The following is a 19163-nucleotide window of genomic DNA, read 5'->3' as shown; positions in this document are numbered from 1 at the left end:
TATGAATCCCTCAGATCTACTCTGGGTGTTCTCTTGATGTCCTAGAGGCAGTAGTCAGAGAAGAGGTTAGAGCAGCTTGAGAATACCATATCGGCTGAGCTACGTGATTGCCGGGAGGTGTACCAGTTGTCCAGCCAGGCCATGCAGGAAGAACTCCGTGTTACACGTGTTACCTTGCAAGAGGAAGCACGCGTATCACGCAAGGTTCCACATGCTGACCTACGTGTCATCGCCGCACAGAACCAGGCTCACCCGTCCCGCAGACTTGCTGCCAACGAGGGGCAAGCTGCGCACAGGCATGGTCAGGGTACTGTGCCACGTCAACCTTTTCAGCCAGAGGGTGAGCAGGACGACGACGACTTATCTCCCACACAGGTCGCGCTGTGCAGGTGTTGAGCCCATGGAGGTTTTTTTTAATTTCAACATCATCGCATGTGGGTGTTGAGGTGCACCCTCTACCTCCCCTCTCCTGGGTTCCCCCCCACCCCCCGGGTCATATGAGACCATTTGTGATTTTTATAGTTAGTTTAATTAGTTAATAGGGTTTTTTATAGTTAGTTTAATTAGTTAAATGGTTTTTTATAGTTAGTTTAATTAGTTAATATAGTTTAAAATTGCTTGTCTATTGTGCATTCATGTGACGGTGTGGTGCTTTGTGGCTTTTGAAAGCATCCACTGTCTGTTCCAGCTGGGCCCTTCAAGCTTATCTCGTGTATGTGTTTGCAGCTTGGGGTCCTGACTCACATATGCCACTCCTGCTTCCCCTATCCATGGGCTTGCAAGGATGGTTCGGTGTTACAACCATTTACACAAGGGCATTGGACTTGTTGAAAACACACACAGATTAGTAACTCACACTCTCTTTGCAACATTGAACTGCTCCTGTTACCGGACCTGAGAGTGCGCAGGCAGGAGGCCAGCACTCACCCCAGAGATAAGTCTCTCTTTGGCTTGCATTTGACTCATTTTGTACAATGTGCATGAAGAACATGTTTTCACTGATTGAGTATGTGTTATTGTCAATAGTTGTATTTTGCCTACTTTCCCTTGCCAATCCAACTCCCCTCTCCTGCCCCTCTTTCCCGTTATCCTGAATACCAATTCCTATCCAAACAACAGACTCCTGACCCTCTTTTCCCGCCGGGGTCTCGGAGGCCTGTGTAAGTTTACCTTGCAGGCGCCCAGACCACGGAGGGGGTGGTTGGTTCGTGCCACTCCTGCACCTGGAGACCAGAGCTGTGACACTACCCATCAGCTGTTGCATCCTCATTGTATATTGTGTACTGAAAATGGTACCCATCCTGTTGAACCATTCTTGAACTGTGCTACCTTGGTTGTTCTATCATTCTGCTTGGACATGTGCTTGGACATTTTCTGCAACTTCAAGTCATCTACTGGAGACTTTTCCAGGGTTTTTGGTGGCTACAGGCTTTTTCCCTGGTTTGGGGGTTTGGCTCCTTGGAGTTCTCTGCGATTTGGTATTTTTACCAGTCACGGTGGCCTCTGAGGGGGGTGGACCCTATTTACACGCAAGGTGGAACATGGAGACCAAGGGGTAGGTGGATCCTGTAGCCAGGTAGACTAGAAGGAAGAAGGCTACATACCCCAGACACAGTTGTTCAGAAGGTCATGGTGATGTGTAAATGAGGGAGGGCCTTTTGTTGTTGGACAGTAAGCTTGGGCTACAGTGTTTGGGCAGTCTCTGACATTGTCATTGTGGGGTACTATGTACATGATGTGTCCTGCCGGTCAATGGCCTTTCCTGTGTTGGGTTTACTTTTCAGGTGTCAGGGGATTGTTGTGGTTTGACATGTTGCGGTGTACACATGGGCAATGTTTGCATGTGATGTGTACAGGACACTGAGGGTCACTTGATTTCACATGCATATATTGAGTGCATGTCCCTACTCACAAACACAGTTACACAATCCTCCACCACACATACAACCACCCTTCCATGCCCACAGGTGCACACAGATTGCCATCTCTGGCACACTGTGTCCCTGCAGCGCATGATCAATTACTATTTGGGGATCGTGTACATGCGTCAATAGGTTATTTTTTTGTTTGTCCTTTTTATGTGATGCTCAAGGTGTATCCCCAACACAATGGCTGCTCACTGTGCTGTGTGCTGAGAAGTGTGTTGCAGGAGACACACACAGCACACGGGTTAGGGAGTAGCGAATTTGGCTTGGCCAATGTGCATGTGAACAGGCATTCAGTCTGTTGTTGATGCTACCACTGGTGGCAAGCATTTGTTTATGACTTGGTATGTGTGGGAGGTTGTTGGTCAGTCATTTCATCTGATGATTCTATGTCAGGCGTGATTGTCTTAGGCCACTTTCCATTTATCACGTCACTTCATATGTAATTGGTCATGTGTTGGGCTTTTGCTGTTGCATGCCATGTCATGGTGTGGCAGACAAGGGTGATGTGGGTTAGGAGGGTTTGGGTGACATACCAGTGATTGTCATGGCCTGTTTTGCATGGGGTGGTGTGATACACACCTTGCATGTGTTCCTTTTGGTCACACAGGATTGGTTATGTTTAAGTAGCTAGGGATGCACACAATGTAGCACTTCCGTAGCAACATTCCCAGGGTGGTAAGGTTGTGACAGTTGACTGTCTCTTTGTCATCATCGATTGTCACCTGGTATGTGCCAGGCCTGTGTGCACTCCACAGGGGTGGGAGTTTCGGTGAAAAATGTGGCCACAAGCTGGGTCCGGGCTGTCTCGCCACATGCTGTTTCCCTTCCCATGGGCAGCGCCTGTGCATGTGGTTGGGGTTGTGGGGGCACCACCATGTCCACCGGTACGTCCCGCTGTGTTGCAACATTGTGCAGGACACATGCTGCCACAATGATCCTGCACACTACTGGGGGTGCATATAGTAGCTGGCCGCCAGAGCGGTCAAGCGAGCGGAAGCGTGACTTGAGCACTCCGAATGTGCGCTCCACTATGCCCCTGGTTGCAATATGGGCAGCGTTGTATCTTACCTGGGATGGTGTGGTGGGGTTCAGGATTGGCGTCATCATGTGGTTGCTCAGAGGGTAGGCAATGTCCCCTGGGAGGGTAATAATGGTTGTGATTAGTTGGGTTTGTGTATTTGTCTGTGTGTGACATGCATGCATGTGCACAGGCATTTGTACTCACCTAGGAGCCATGTGTCGCCATGCTGCTCAGCTTCCAGGGCCCGGCTCAGGGTGGACATTCTGTATATGAAACTGTCATGGGTAGATCCAGGGTAGTTTGCATAGACAGAGGTGATGATTCCTTTGGCATCGCATACAACCTGCACGTTGATGGAATGCCAGTGCTTGCGGTTTCGATAGATGTGCTCAATGGCCCTAGGTGGACGTAGGGCCACATGGGTGCAATTTATGGCACCAAGCACTTTGGGGAAGTGTGCCACCCTGTAAAAGTCCTGGACCACGGCCTGCCTTTCTGCGGGTGTTCTGGGCATGTATATGTGCCTGCGGACTGAGGGGTGCGTAGTCATGATTGCCAACACCTGGTGTAGGCAGCATGACTGCGTGGCCTACGAGACCCCCCTCACTATGGCAGTTGTCTGCTGACATGACCCAGTGGCCAAAAAATGCAGGACATTGAGCACCTTCTCCAAGAGGCTCAATGCTTGGGGGCACAGGGTGGGTGATGTAAGGTCATTTTCCCACTCCCTGACCAGGTCTAGGATGATACGAGGTGGAAACCTATACCTGCCATAGACCTGGTCGACAGGCATCCCAAAAAGTCTGGTCCGGGGCAAAAAAATGCGGGGCCTGGCTATTCTCCTCCTCCTGCGGTGTCCCACGATCAGTGCTGCGACAAATGGGGCATTCATTGTAGCTGTATATACATGTTTGTAGTTTGCACGCACTTTTATACTACGCACGGGGACGCTTCCGCCTGCCTTCGTATGGTGGACGTGGTGACGCCTGTGCGCGTCTTTTAGCGTGCGCAGGTTTCCCGTATTCGATTTCATGAATACCTATTGTTCACGTGCGTGTGGGCGTTCCGTGTATTTCCCTGCAGTACTTCCCCAGTTACACCTTCTTTTTCACGCGTTGTTCCCCATTCCGCGTGTTCCGCCCCTTGTTCAGCCCCCTTTTTGGTGTGTGTGCCGAAGTTGTGCGCTTTCGCTGTGCGCGTCACGCACAGCATTCGGGATGTTGCTGTGACGTGTGCGCCCGTGCGCGCCATGCTCACATTTGACGCACATCCCAGAGTAAACATGCGCAGGCCCTTCCATGAATCGCATGCGTGCGCTTGCTTTTTCATGCTTGCGCCAGCTTCCGCCAAGATTTCCGGCGCACATTTGTTCCACGAATCGGCCCCCTGGCTACTTACAACCACTCATTTATGATGCTGTACCTACTTCATACAACAGGTAGTTAGTGAGAGGGAGAGAGGCATATTCTGCATCACACAATACTTGGTGGTTAGTTAGCATGTCATCTTATCAACGTACCAGAGTCACAAATGGCTACATTGTACAAATCAAAACTTCATTCAGCTTTCTTCAAAAACATATTTTTTCAACACATATTATACCATAATCAAACTATCCTCCGAATTCTCTCTAGTTGCACATAAAATCAATCACAGTGGATGAGGAGAACAAGTCATATCCCTGTACTTGAATCAATCTACAATGTCCCAAACCTGGGGCTTAAAACAGATGAGCTTTTCAACAGAGAGTCCAGTCCAGCCCAGCATGGGCTCAATCAGATTGATATTAACAGTGTTTTAGCATCCCTGTGCAATCCCAAAGACTCTGCTCAATTAGAATCAAAGCAATACTGGAAAAAGCATTTGAAGACCTACTCTGTGGTTTCCAAACCAAACCTAAAGCTTAGACCAATACAGTAACCAACATAAGTCAATAGATCTTCATCACATATAATGCAAGCACATTTCTATTGCATTTAAATAATAATAAAGACCATATTTAAAGCAGTGTTCAAGCAAGCAAAAAACTCATTGAAAATAAGGTGTTGCCCAAAAGCAAATGCCCCTTGTAATTAGGGTCCCAGGACCACAGGGCTTCAGGGCCTCGGCAAGACAACCAGAGCCAGCCCCTATGGGAGCTGCCACAGTATTTCTATAGTATTCGTGAGGCACCCTTTGCCATCAAATCTGAATGTCATCTGGTAGGCAGGACCCCAGCTTCTAATGCTAAAATGTATAACGTGGATGTTAGTTCCCACCCCCTCTGTATGATACAGGTAAACAAATGAAGGAGCACATCCCCTTTGCTAAGTGTCTGTGTTATCAGTATTTATCTTCACAGGGTGCCCTGAAAGTATCTCATCGGTTTATCAGTTTGCAGAACGGCGTGACAATATCAGTCCCTTCACAGATTACTCGAAGTGTCTGGCTGTGTTATCAATCTAAGACTTAAGTCAAAGCCTCTGTATGTACATGTCTGTGCACTGCCTCGTCTCGTCTGCAAACTACCTTTAATATGGAGAATAAAAAGGATTCAAAATTATGGCCTGCCAATGCAGTGATTTAAGCATATGTGGTTCTTACACGGTCCTGCATATAACTACCTTTAAGAACCTGTTTGCATGCATATATGTATAAATGTTCCTTCTGTTGCTTTGCTATAATGAAAATGGCCGTATGTATTCAATATAAGGAAAATACAGGCCCCTCTGAGCAATAAAGTGCTTTGAGTACATCTCTGCTGTTTGAAGAACTACGTTGCTGTGCAGTACAGACTGGCATTTTGTCTAGGCACTATATTGTAAAAATGTCATGGTGCACTGCTCTATAAGCTTACAGCATATTACTTGTTTTCTTGCTTCTGGGCACTACTTTCTACTAGGCCTTGTCAAGCCAATGCTGGTTCACTTATATGAGGGGAATGGAGTCATGAAATGGTATCTCATGCGCTACTTTCAACCCACAGGGGCACAGTGGGTCCTACCACATGACACACCTACTTGATGTACTCTATGCAAGACAATCCCAGCTAAGCGAGTTTCAGGGTCAAGATGCTGAAAGGGTCGCTGCACCCGTGCTGATGGATCCTTTTCCTCAGTTTCTTCAATCAGTCCTTTCAGAAGAAGAGTCTTCTCTTTTTATTTTCAAACTCTTCCATATGCAAGTGTGCTATTTCACTAGCTTCCCTGTAATTCCTTGAGATTGATTCTCCTTTGAGGACCTCCTTGCAACTTCTGGATCACTGTCTTAATAGCTTTGACTCTGGAAGCGGCTACCAGCAGCTCCTTGCTCGAACTCCCCCAACACTGTGTTAATAGCTTTAGATGTTACTTGAAGTTCATCTGTAAATTTTTCCCCCCACCACCTTCGGGATATCTGCCATACATGTCAGCAAATCCTGCTTTGTGAGATTCTGCAAAGCACCTTGTTCATCCATGTTACAGTTGGTTTTGATTAGGAGCAGTGCCTGCAAGAGTGTTATCCAAGGTGTTAGTGTACCTAGCTTGCTGGGGCCACCAGCATGACAGGTGTTTTCTAGCAGAGCCAGCCTTCCCAGACTGGCCCCTCTGTCGGGTTGGAATTGACACACAGCTCCTTATGGGGGCCCAGTTGTGCAGTAACCCTTACTGAGTCCATTAGCACCATAGGTACTCCTGGAGAGGGACTAACATATGTGCAGGATGCTTTTCCTCATAGTGAATCCCACTAGGCTCTAAGCCATATCCGTGGAACAGGTCTCAGTTGTGCAACCGACAAATTAGCCCAGAGATCAGGCTCCTCCAATGGGTTCGTGCCAGTGCTAGACCCTCTCCCCCAGCACCTCCCGCATCCAGGAGTACATCATGGGAGTTACTCATTCCACAATCATCAGCAGAGGACATGCAGATGCTTTCCATTCGTGTTCCAGTCATTCCCGGCAGCCAGTGTGCTGCTATTTATGACCGCTGCCACTCGCGGGGGCATCAGCACTAGTTGTCAGAATCACTGCGCCCTGACCTTCCCGATTGTGGCACCCACCATTTAGCTTGGCACACCTTGGCAGGGCCTCAGACATCCTCCACTCACCTGTCCCATGCCAGCCAGCACCATGGCCTCCACATTCCTCCTCACAACATGACACTGGTAAGGCTCCGATTATACCCACAAGAACATTATCCTAGCCGACAAAAGCCCAAGACAGAATCAACAGAGAAATCTCTATGTGGCCATATTGCACCAGGCCCTCCTGTCTCTTAATAAAACAGAATTCTTCTGATTTAAACAGTCTGTTTCTTGTCCCAGATGGTGGAGTGGGATGGTTGCTACAGAGTGGTGGAAGGGATGCTATGCTAGAGGACCAAGCACTGTCGGATTACGTATGCCAGAGGAGATCGTGACATGAGACCAATACCCGGGAAAACCACCATAACAAAGAATGGAGTCAGCGGCAGGGTGTTAACAAGGGGACCCACCCACAAACAGATATCCCCAGAGACATACCGACAAACTGTTCCAAAACAGTGCAGGCAGTTGAAAAACTGCAGAATTAGAGGAACCACAGCGATCTGTAGAAGAAAGTCACAGATGAGCAATACAGCACTTACACCTGAAGAAAGCTAAGATGGCCTCCAGCCCTTAAGTTCAGAAAACTGCAGACCTGCAGCAGTACATTAGGTGACTCAAATCCAAAAACCAGATAAATAATCGGATCCAATCAGAAAGGAGAGCCAACTGAGGAACCCTGGGCTAAAACACTGCTCAGGAGAGAAGAATGATATCAGTCTATAGAGGAATTTAGAGATGCAGTACTAAGGCCTCTGACAACTTGCAGCTTTATCAATTATCAATTTCAGGGTTCTTCAGTTTGCTGTCCTGGGCACGAAGACAAAACATTGTTATGACAAGAAATGCTACTCTGGAGACGGTATTAAAGAGATTCCATTTTAGCAATTCAATAATAAAACGTATAAATGGAAACTAGGTTTTTGTGAGCTTCTTTTACAAGTCCACCACACACTACCCCTTCACTGAATAGTGTGGTTTATGTGAGGAGAAAATAGTTCTTGTAAAGCATTCAATCAACACAAGGGTGCTAGAACTGCGACAGGAGAAAGTGTGATGAGATGCAACAAGGTACAATGCCCAGGGGCCCACAATCAAATAGGACAAATACCACCTTTGATCATAATCTTTCTGATGGACATCAGATAAAAGGTGAACCTCAGTTGCCAACATTGCTAAACAAGCCAATATCTACTACTCAAAAGTAAGTGTCCGGAAATGTTTCGCTGTTACCAGCGTTGTCTTTGTGGAGCTGCTGAATCTAACTGTCGCCAAGTGTCCGGAAATGTTTTGTTCAGGGGTGTGCAGGGAGGCACTGAGAAGAGAACCGCGGTCCTTATGGAAGCAGGGTAAAATCACAGACGTTTACAACCATCTGAAACCCCACTGGCAAGGTGACTGCAGCGCTACACAGGCTAAACTGCGTTTCCAACATTGACATCAAGCAGTTTGTTGTTGCCGCCCCCACTGCTATATCATAGTGTGGCTAGTGTGGGTGTAATTAGTTGGTGTGACTTGACTGACGGTTGCGGGCTGCAAAAGAACCCGAGTGCGCAAACGTAGTCTTTTATTACAAGATTCGGCAGTGCGCACTAAACAATCTGTACACCGATCTTTGTACTAAGATGTCTGATTAACCCCCCGCAACTCCGACATACAAGGGGCAAGCTTCACCTCCAAAGCGAGTCTGCCTTGTTGAAAAAACTGGGCGCAGTTCCATTAACAAGGAGCGTGCGCGGTCTCTATCACGCATTGTGCTACATCAAAATACTCTACTGATACGAGTCTGGATCGAGGTCAAATGGAAGAAGCCTCACGGGCTGACCCTCGTGATGTTGGTGTCGTGCCACCCGCCCCTGCTTTGGAAGTTTTATTCACAATTACATCTTCTGGATGCACTTGTCACACCGCCTCGGCGAATCGTCCTTGCTTGCATTCCATTATTAATTGCTGCAACGGATCGTGCAGAATCCTGCAAAAACGTATCAGCAAACCGTTAAACAAAAACCTGCAGTAAATAAGATCCAAACCTGTCTGCGACACCCTGAGGGGTACATTGTCGAGCCGAAGCCGCAACAAGAGAATCAAGAGACCCAAGTGACCTGAAGAGAAAGCTCTCGACTCTCTCCGAAGGTGACAGTCAGTGACTAAAAAAGAAACACTTTTTCTTCAATAAGCCCGAAGAGAATGCCAGTGAATGCATGGGTGATGAAATAGCTGATCAGGTGTTGTTTGAGTCTGCTGCTAGGGTGGAGCTGGACTTGAACCATGAAGCCCCTCTTGTCTGCCTAGGAGACTTCTCCCTAGAAGAAAACAAAGTCCATTCACTGCCACACAATTGTGTACTTGACTCTGTACGAACAGTGGAAGATGCTCAATGCCCTGGTGGCTCTAAGCTGCTCAATCACAAAAGAGCCCTCGAGAATGTAGAGAATGGCTTGCCCAGTGACAATCTCTTACCCTTTACTAGAGAAGAACAATTTGCTCTGTGAGTGATGGGCCAATCAAACAAAGTACTTACAACTCCAACCACCTGCGACAAGGACTCACCAGCTCCCCTGGTCCCTCTTTTGAATGGAATGGTTCTAGTGCAATCCTCTACAAGCACTTTCAACGAGAAAAAGGATAGTCAACTTCTAGAGGTTTTATGTTCTGGATTAGATGCACATGCTGAAGGAGCTGCCGTGCATCCAGCGCCTGTTGAGAACACCCCCCTCTGTGGGTGCTCAGGGGGACAACCTACTCCTAACAAAGCTGTGCGACTTTTTTGGGAGTCGAAAGGTCGAAGGCTCCGAAACCACTTCTAGCCTCATCCTTGTCTTCCATAAATTCTGTATCTCCTGAATCCTGCATCCCTTTGAGGATGCCAAATAGCAGAAGATCGAGAAAGAGGACAAACTTCAACATGAGCAAGATTAAATACAAAGGGCGAAATAGCGGCTGGCGGCATTGACATGGTCCTGATGTCAGTCCTGAACATCTCGCTGGCTACGTTTATAAAATTGTATGTGGCCTTAAACGATACTTTAAAGGACCACTCTACAATGCTTGCCATGCTACATTCAAAATCGATCTTTTTAGAAGGCTTTGTGGCTTCCGCCCAAGGTGCCTACGAAAAAAGCATAGAAGCGAATGCAACCTTACTTAAAACAACACTGAATCCTTGCTCCAAGAACACAATAAGAATAAACTACTCAGACTAGAGCTTGAAGTCGTATATGGTTGCTCTGATTTTACATCAGTGAGGAAAAAGAGCATACTGGCTGGAACTGTGACGTTTTGTGAAGGACAGGTCTTAATCACACCAGTACGTTTTAATCACCAGCGACACCTTCCAGCCCATTAGGAGTTTTACCTATGATCGGGTCATTGAAGCCAGAAGGTCAGAAGCACCCCCAAGAACCAGAAACCGGTTTAAGAGCAGTACAGTCCTGGCCCCATTAAATCTTCTGGTTGCGCCCCATGAATCTTATTGAAGTTTTGAACATTAGCTGCTCCTCCTCTGAAAGAATATTACATCTTTGACCACAAAAAGTCGAAAAAAACATCTTTGAAACGCCCTCAGCAACTTCATAGAAAGAAATATAAAAATGAAATTATAGGCAGGAAGAAAATATCCAATGGACCTAGAAAATCTGTTAGGAACTTATCCTAGCCTAGCTCCCCTGATTTGATACAGAAGAGTCTACCTGATAGAGGAGAGGTGCGTGCGAATACTGGTCGAATGTCTTGCTTCGAGCCTGTTGCTGACCAGCTGGAAACCAGCATCAGTGTGGAATCATCACCAACAGATTCAGTCAAGTTGCTCATAAGCCTTTACCACTCCCCTTATGATATTGCCCAAGAAGATGACGGGTGCGCTTCTTCCAATTGCATTATTATATCCCCCCTGCCACGTCCCTTGTTAATAACAAGGGTGATCTTGCATCTGAGGCACAGAACCCAGTGGTCAAACTCTCTTGTCACTCTAAAGCAACTAATAAGAAAGCCCAACCAAAATGAAATAAAGGAAAGGACAGTGTAATCCCTAAATGAAATTCTGTGGATATGGCTCGTCACCTTATCACACCATGAAGAACCTTTTATGACCCTGGAGCAGAAATGCCATGCCCTGACAAAATCATGCGTCAAATCTTTCAAGTAGCCGGTGTAGAAGCTACCCTCGCCGACGCAAACATAAATGAAAATCTACCAAACATGAAGACGTAGTACCATCAATGAAAGCACCCATATGCATTTCGAGCAATGGTACCTGTTCTCCTCCTTTGGTACCGGCCACAAGTGCAATCTTGGTTGGTGCTACACATCAACCTCATCATCGTAACCAGCAAGGTGGCTTGAACGATGGGCAGTACAGACCCTGGAGAGTTCTTAAACATGGGGTTTGTCTACAACGTCTGTTTGGGATGCCTGATGGCTTTATCTTGAATAGACATAATATTCTGAGACTTCTCCACTGCATTCCGAAATTATGAACGATTGAAACTGGGATATCGATCTTATGACTTTTCCACACGATAACTGTGTAGACAGAGTGAATATACATCTGGCAACTAGTCATGCGAAAGGTCTACTGTTGGCTGAGGCTGTGGCCCTGCTTTCCTAGGGGTTCTATTCGACAAACTTGAATGACACAATGGCCCTACAAGCGGGAGGTGTGGAGCAAAGGGGCCAATAGGTGAGAATGGACATGACGTCCCTTCCGCCTATCCCTGGAGGGCCCCCTTAATTTCATGGAACACTAGGGGCTTTAATCATTTGTTTGGTACAGGTATTCCTCACGCAGGAAAAGCAAATATTATTTGTTTGTAGGAAACATGGCTCTGTTCTCTGCCAATAATGGAAGGTTTTTCCGTTACTCTGAACCCAGCAATTAGGGGCTGTAAAAACAGACCCTCTTTTGGGTTGCTCTTGGTGGTGGACATGAGCAGCAACCTAAGCGTAACAAGGTACGAACATCCAGACACTTATATCCAGATGGTAGTCCTGGAGGTTGCCCATAGTCAAGGGAGAAACTCTTTTATAGTATGCAACCTTTATTGGAAGTCGGGGGCTAAAGGGGATGAATTGTTCATTGACACATTTGCACATGCCTTGAAGCATATCCAGACTCCGAGATTGTAGTTTGTGGAGATTTTAATCTGACTAATTTTGAGGTGCTGGGAGGTAAAAAAGGGAAAGACAACCTCAAGAGGAGGTTTTGGAACCACAAAATATGTGACAGAAACATAATGGTCACGTATTTTGTGATATTCCAGGGCGACATACTTGGAAGGGTCCGGGGAAGCCCAGTTTAATTGACTATGGAGGTCATTACGAGGTATATGGTAAGGGATTACCGGCACCGGTCAGGACACCGGTGCCGGTAATCCCTTACCACCCTATTCCGAGGTTCCTTAGCAGGTCCCTCCCTTAACACCTGGTTTTACCAGGCGTTATGGAAGGGACCCGTTAAGGGACTTCAGAGCTAATAACGGTACCGCAAATTGCGGTACCGTTATGAGCTCCATCCCCATTCCCATTGAGCCCTATGGGGGCTCGAATGGGAATGGGGAATGGTTCCCGGAATGGGGACTTAACGGGTCCTCCAAGTTTGGAATGACCCGGTAAGTCCCTATTTCGGGAACCCGGACCCGGAATGCAGTAAGGGGGTAGCCATGGTGCTAATAGCTAATAGCACCATGGCTACCTCCAACCTCGTAATAACCCCCTATGTCTTTGTCACTGAGAGACTTCTGAAGTATGTTAGAAGGTTTGAAGTTAGAGACTCCGCTAGTAGCGACTATAACATCATATATGCTAATTGGTCAACTAAAAATACTCTATTAAAGGACATTTTTACCCCGAGACTGGAGGTCAATCCGGGGTGCAACAGATTTCGGATGACCTCTAGAGAACTTCGGACCCCCCACACAAGATAATGGGCCTTGGGACTGACACCAATAGCTTGACTGGGAAAGAGGAGCTTGACTATCCCAGATTCCTGTTAGACTTCTTTTCAGTACGTGGTAGCTTGTCCAAAATCAGATTTGCTCCCAAAACATTCTTTTAATGGGGTCATTAGAAATGAGAAGAAGTTCTTGAGAGCAGATGTGAGATCTATTTGCATGGCTGGAGGTCTTGGTATGAAAGATGCTTTAAGGAGACGTCAGACCTGCCGTAATTGGCTGAAAAGGGAGGTTGGACCCAGCCGATTCCGAAGTCACGCTAGCTCAGATGACAAACACGTGGCGAAATTTGGAAATTAATTAATTCTGCGGGGTCTGATCCAAGAGCGTTTCAAACCAATGCAGTCCCTGAACACCAATGGGTGAAGCATTATTCCGATTTGTTTGGAAAACAGGAAGAAGAGGGAATCCCAGCCCTAGCTTCTAAAACAACCAGTGGGTGCTTGATTTCGACAAAGACGACATTCTTCAGCTCATAAGTAAAGCCAGTAATTCTAGAGCTCCGGGGCCTGATGGTCTTACCAATATAATGCTTAAAGTAGATCCGTGGGTGTGGGCTGACTTTCTCTGGGTCCTGTTCAATAAAATCCAGATACAAGGAAGGGTACCAGATTTGTGGAAAACATCTATAGTAGTAACGATTTTTAATAAAGTATCTCAGAATAACCCTTCCAATTACAGGCCCATTACCTTGCTCGATGATATTGGTAAGATATATGTGTCGCTGGTATTGAAGAGCTTGAAGCAGTGGATTTCGGTATCGGCAAGTTTCGACCTCCATCAAGCCGGCTTTGTCAAACAAGTCGGGACTCCCCTGAATGTATTTCTACTGAACATCTTGAAATCTAGGGTACTCACAAGTAAAAAGCATATCTATCTGGCGTTCGTCGATCTCGAACAGGCATTCGACTCGGTCGATCGACAGCTGCTTTGGAACAAACTAAAAGCATGTGGTTGTCCTGGGGGTCTACTCTTAGACATAACATCTTTTTATTCTGGCACCAGTCTGAGAGTCAGACTTGATAATAGAAGTCATCTATCTGCAGTATCGAAACAAGCCTTGGCCTCAAACAAGGTTGCCCTTTAGCGGCAGAGTTGCTTAATTTTTACATCTCTGATGTGGGATCTTCATTGGCTGCAGAAAAGCTTTCCACCAAAAATTGGTGAGCAGCGAATAGGTCATCTGCTTTATGCGGATGACCTGGCCCTAGCTGACCAAACCCCTATTGGCCTCCAACAGCAGCTAAGTAAACTTCAGGATTATATTAAAACTAACAAACTTAGAATGAACATTTCAAAAATGAAAATTCTAATCCTAGAATCTGCCTATGGGAGGAAAAAAATGCAGTCCAGTTTGGCAATTAAATAAAGAGCATTTCGAGGTAGTGTCCACCTTTGTGTATCCGGGGATGTAGATAAACACAAGCTTGAATGATGCCCCAAAGATCAACCAATTGAAACTGAGGATTACTCATTTGGCCTCACAATCGTGAATTTTGCTAAAGAGATTTGGCAAATGTTTTATCCTTCCGGTCATCCAATTCTATAAAGCCAAAGTGATGGCTATAGCCATCTATGGCGCAGAGGTTTTTCTGGCCACCGATCGCACCTAGTGGATGATTTTTGAGGGTAGGTTTTGGAAGAGAGTGTTGGACCTACCTACGAGTACACCAATGCCTGTAATTCGGTATGAATTAGGTCTAACTTCTCTACGTGCAATGATGGAGTGGAAAACTCTGTCATTGTACAGGAAGTTTCTTACTGACCCTCCCCAGTTCGAGGGTTTAAGATCTTGAAAGAGGCTTTGGATAACTCAGCTGAGCCCATTCTAAACAGCAGGTCCTCAGCATGTATTAAGATACTGAAGACGCTAGGAACCTCAGAATCAGAACTATTGTCTAACCCAGATGCTATTAAAATCAAACCTTGGAGGCAAAATTGAGTCGATACTATTGCAGTAAGAGATCAGTATAAATCTTACTCGAACTTCAAAGTCGAATGTAGACGAAGGAATGCCATCCAGACTTATCTCAGATGGTTTCCATGTCCTCTTAAACAAGCAAAAATACATAAGGTTTAGATTGAACCTCCTCCCCACAAAAGAGGTCCTGATAAATAGGAATCAATGGCATAAATTAGGCACCAACTGCAGATTCTGTAATAAATCAGACACCAACGAAACACTTCATCATTTAACATTGTTATGCGAAGGGCTGATGGAAAAAAGAACCCTATATTTGGGCGCAATAGTTAACTTTACTGCAATGTCTGTGGACGATTGGTGGTTCATGCTCATAAGTGGTTATAATCTGAATGAAACCATTGCTTTACTTAAATTATAAAGAGCGCTTGGAGTGGAAAGGGTTGACCTCTCAAAGCCTCTAACCAATGGAACTCTATCATAAATGCTATGTAGACAAAGGTGGCAGACCTCTTGGCCATAAAATCTGCAGCACATCACTAACTAACTTGTAAGGATTCATTAGAATTTTTATGTATGGTTATTAGCTTGTTTTTATGTGTTTATGTTATGTTCTATTCTTGTGTGATAGTTAGCTTGTATTTTTAGATTGATCATTTTATGAACCAGCTTTAACAGATTAAGCGAAGGTTGATTTGTGTTTGTCTATGTTTTAATTTTGTGAAGTGAAAGGTTTGAATAAACCAAACACTAATACAAAGTATTTTTTTAAATTAAAAACTAAGTCCTATGTTACTCTACTAATCTTGTAACAAAAGCACATTGTTGAATCGCTATTCAGATGAAATTCAGAAAGCAGGAAGATAACAGCTTGTCACTCTGTCAGACAGAAAGGCTCAGTAAGGTAAACCAAGTTACTTGGCTAAACAGCCTTCATGTTCGTCATGTCCCCACATTTCAGTTTATACATTTTACCAAAGGAAACCTTCATCATTGTGTTTTGCATGTTCCATCATGTTTGGTAGATTTGGGATGCCACTGTAATTGCAATTTACTTTTTGATCCTTTTATGTTTTAATTATTTAAACTTTTCTTGAAACATGTAACTGGGTTCAGCACTTTAATGTGGTGTAACAGATAGTAAATATGGTCAATTTATAGACACTCTGAATGCTGTCTCCTATCTGGTTACAACAAATATGACATCATATCAGAATGAATGGTTTTGTAAATACCTGATAGCTAAGCTCGTGGTTTTTAAATCTGGTGTAATAGTGCATAAACCGGTCTAGTTCTTGGAATCTTTTATGTTTTCTTTCAGCCTAGAACGACAAGAGGAAAAACACAAATTATTTTAACATATGCAGATCCCCCAATTAATGATTTATTTTTCAAAACTTTTATTAAACCAAGGATGCAGAGCGCGCAAAAGCGTCAAGTGACAACAGCTGTAAAATAACAAATGCTTTGATGATACAGTAACAGACCCCCAGCAGACAAAATTACCCACCCTCAAAAACATGAGGTAAATACAACAATCCCACAATTATCACTGCATAATTATGAACCAAGGAATAGTTCTGCAGTAGAGTCGGTTTAAATATTAGGAACGGAACATTATGGCAATAGTCCACACATGAGAGCCAAATGTTCAGATATTTGCTGAGTTGATCATTCAGGCAAGCCATAACATTTTCTGCAACTAGAGTGTTGCACCCTTTAATACACCAGTGTGCAAGCAATCGACTCTCAGGGCTCTTCCAAGCACTGGCAATAGTAATCCTAGCAGCCAGTAGAATTTGGGTAACAGGTTGAGCTGTGGATCCTTATTTAGAATAAACATCTTTTACTGAGCCTCCCAACAGTACACTCGAGATATTGCCTTGATTGAGGCCAGTACAGTGTCCCAGAAGGTGTGAATCACAGGGTAAGACCACATGTGGAAATCACTTCCCTGAAGAGCTCGCCCATGCCATCAGGCCGGATCGACAGTTGGATTCATTTTGTGTAATGTTAAAGGCGGCAAATACCATCTATAACAGTGCACATATACACTCTCTTTTAGTAACACATTTAGAAGTAGTGTGATCCCTGGCCCAAATTTCCTCCCAGGTATCATTGGCTATAGCATTAACAACATCAGTTTCCCAATCAGAAATATAAGTGTTTAGGCAGTAATACGTCAACACTGCGACCTGAGATTCTACACCCGCTCGATAGCATCCATCAAGGTAAGCTCAAGGCCCACCAGATTTCTTACTGCTCTGTTCCTCCCTCTAGGGTGAGATAACTAGTGCAGAATTTGAGTGCATCTGAACCGTTCCTTCTGACCCAGGAAGTTTTTAGATTTACAGTCAGTAAATGAGAGAAGAGATTTTTCCTGGTATAACTGGGAATGGGGCAATGTAAAAAAAAAAACTATTGCCAGTTAAGCCTGGTGAATAATCCGGGTTACCGAAAACTGGACAAAAAGGAGGACCTTTAACCAGCTTCACCCCAACCTTCTTAAGTGCTCTGTGCCAGGAAAAGAGTTAGGACTATGCGGATTCCAAGAAAGTGGAAGTCTGGGAACTGCTCTAAAAATCCTAGGTTTCTTACCCGCCCAGATTCATTTCTGAACTTTACGTTGCAATGCTATTAGGGCTGGAATAGGAATCTTAACTGGAAGGGCTTTGCAAAAGTACAGGAATCTAAGTAAGCGATTAATTTTAATGGCAGTAATCCACCCCATCCATGGAATCTCTGACTCCATCTTTGTAATACTGGACTTAATACACTCTGAATATATGGCTCGTGCTTTCCTGTGATGTTTTATTTACAACATCACACTTATGCCCTTTTGGCTATGTTTCAACAAATGTAAAGCATGCAAGTGAAATACAAAACAGTCAGCCTCTCCGAGTTTACCAATTCACTGCGGCTAACTTTCCTTTGAGATACTTCTTACTGCATGTTTATCTCTCTATGTATGTCAAATCAATGAGACTGAATGCAAAAGAAATATACTGAAACTAAATTACCTACTTTTTTGAATTTATATCTTTTATCATAAACTAGAAATATACAAGTTACACAGAGTGACACATACACCCACGTAATTTACAATGTAAGCAAAGGTTTTGTTGCAATTGCTTTCAACACTCTATCTGTGATAAGGGAATAGTTTCTTACCTGTAACTCCATTTCTCCAGCATTGGTATCTTTCATGGATTCACATGCTTAGAATATTCCCCGTCGTCAGGCTGGGAATCCTCGGTAAGTTATATAGACATTTTCCATAGGAAAAATTCCGACACTTTTGTGTCCTATCTATGTCGTTTTGGGGCGCGCCCGCCGGCGCCACTAGGACGTAGGGGTATATATAGCTCCGCCCCCGCGGCTCCCTCAGATTTCAGCCCCCAAAGTATTATGGGGGATCTCTGGTTTGCATGCTCAGGGGAGGCCGGCAGGCGCATGTGAATCCATGAAAGATACCAATGCTGGAGAAATGGAGTTACAGGTAAGAAACTATTCCCTTCTCCAGCATTGGATCTTTCATGGATTCGCATGCTTAGAATAGATTGTATAGCAGTATCCCCCAACATTGGAGGCGTGTATGCAAACCAACATCACAACAATCACAGTGCCCACTTACTATGGCAACACATTACATTATAGCATGTTAACCGTAAAAGACACAACACTTTAAAGCATAGTTGCCGAAGGATGCAACCCCACTTGGGGCTTACCTTATTGGAACAGGTGACGTAGTACTGCCCGCCCCATCTGTGTATCCTCAGCATTTTGCTGTGCGAGACAGTAATGTCAGGTAAACGTGTGTGGTACCGACCAGGAAGCCGCCTGGCAGATATCCCCCAGCGGAATTCTGGACCACCAAGCCGTCGACGACTATGTAGATCTCGTCGAATGGGCCCTTGGATGCTTTTCTAGCGGCTTTCCGGCCTTGGAATGACAATAAGAAATGGCCGAAGACACCCATCTGGATAGTCCTTGTTTTGAAATCGCTTTTCCCCTAGCCGCAGGACCATAAGCTACGAAGAGTTGTCTCGTGCCTCTGAAGCTTTGAGTGCGATGGAGATAAAATTTTAAAGCTCTTTTCACGTCCAATGTATGGAGAGTCTTCTCTGCCACTGAAGACGGTGTTGGAAAGAACGTAGGCAACACTATAGAAGCGTGTTTATGGAACATGGAAGGTACTTTAGGTATGAAATGCGGGTTAGTGGCCAGCACAACTTTATTACTGAAAAATCTCAAATACGGAGGGTCGATCACTAGAGCTTGTTTTTCCGACAGGCCACGAGCAG

General features: G+C 45.1%; 1 protein-coding gene across 4 annotated transcripts in view; it reads right to left on the bottom strand.

The window, feature by feature from the left end:
• The window catches only part of ANKIB1 (ankyrin repeat and IBR domain containing 1), a 2153692-nt gene that overhangs the window by 728725 nt on the left and 1405804 nt on the right, over window positions 1–19163 (bottom strand). For all 4 annotated transcript variants that reach the window (XM_069648430.1, XM_069648432.1, XM_069648433.1 and 1 more), the window contains exon 13: window positions 16095–16181. In XM_069648430.1, coding sequence (XP_069504531.1) covers window positions 16095–16181 — 87 coding nt within the window. The remainder of the gene's footprint in view (window positions 1–16094; window positions 16182–19163) is intronic.

The sequence above is a fragment of the Ambystoma mexicanum genome, chromosome 2q (assembly GCF_040938575.1).
Source record: "Ambystoma mexicanum isolate Mex_15411 chromosome 2q, UKY_AmexF1_1, whole genome shotgun sequence".
Classification (NCBI taxonomy): Eukaryota; Metazoa; Chordata; class Amphibia; order Caudata; family Ambystomatidae; genus Ambystoma; species Ambystoma mexicanum.
The sequence above is the reverse complement of the archived record's forward strand: the minus strand, read 5'-3'. Positions and strand labels throughout refer to the sequence as shown.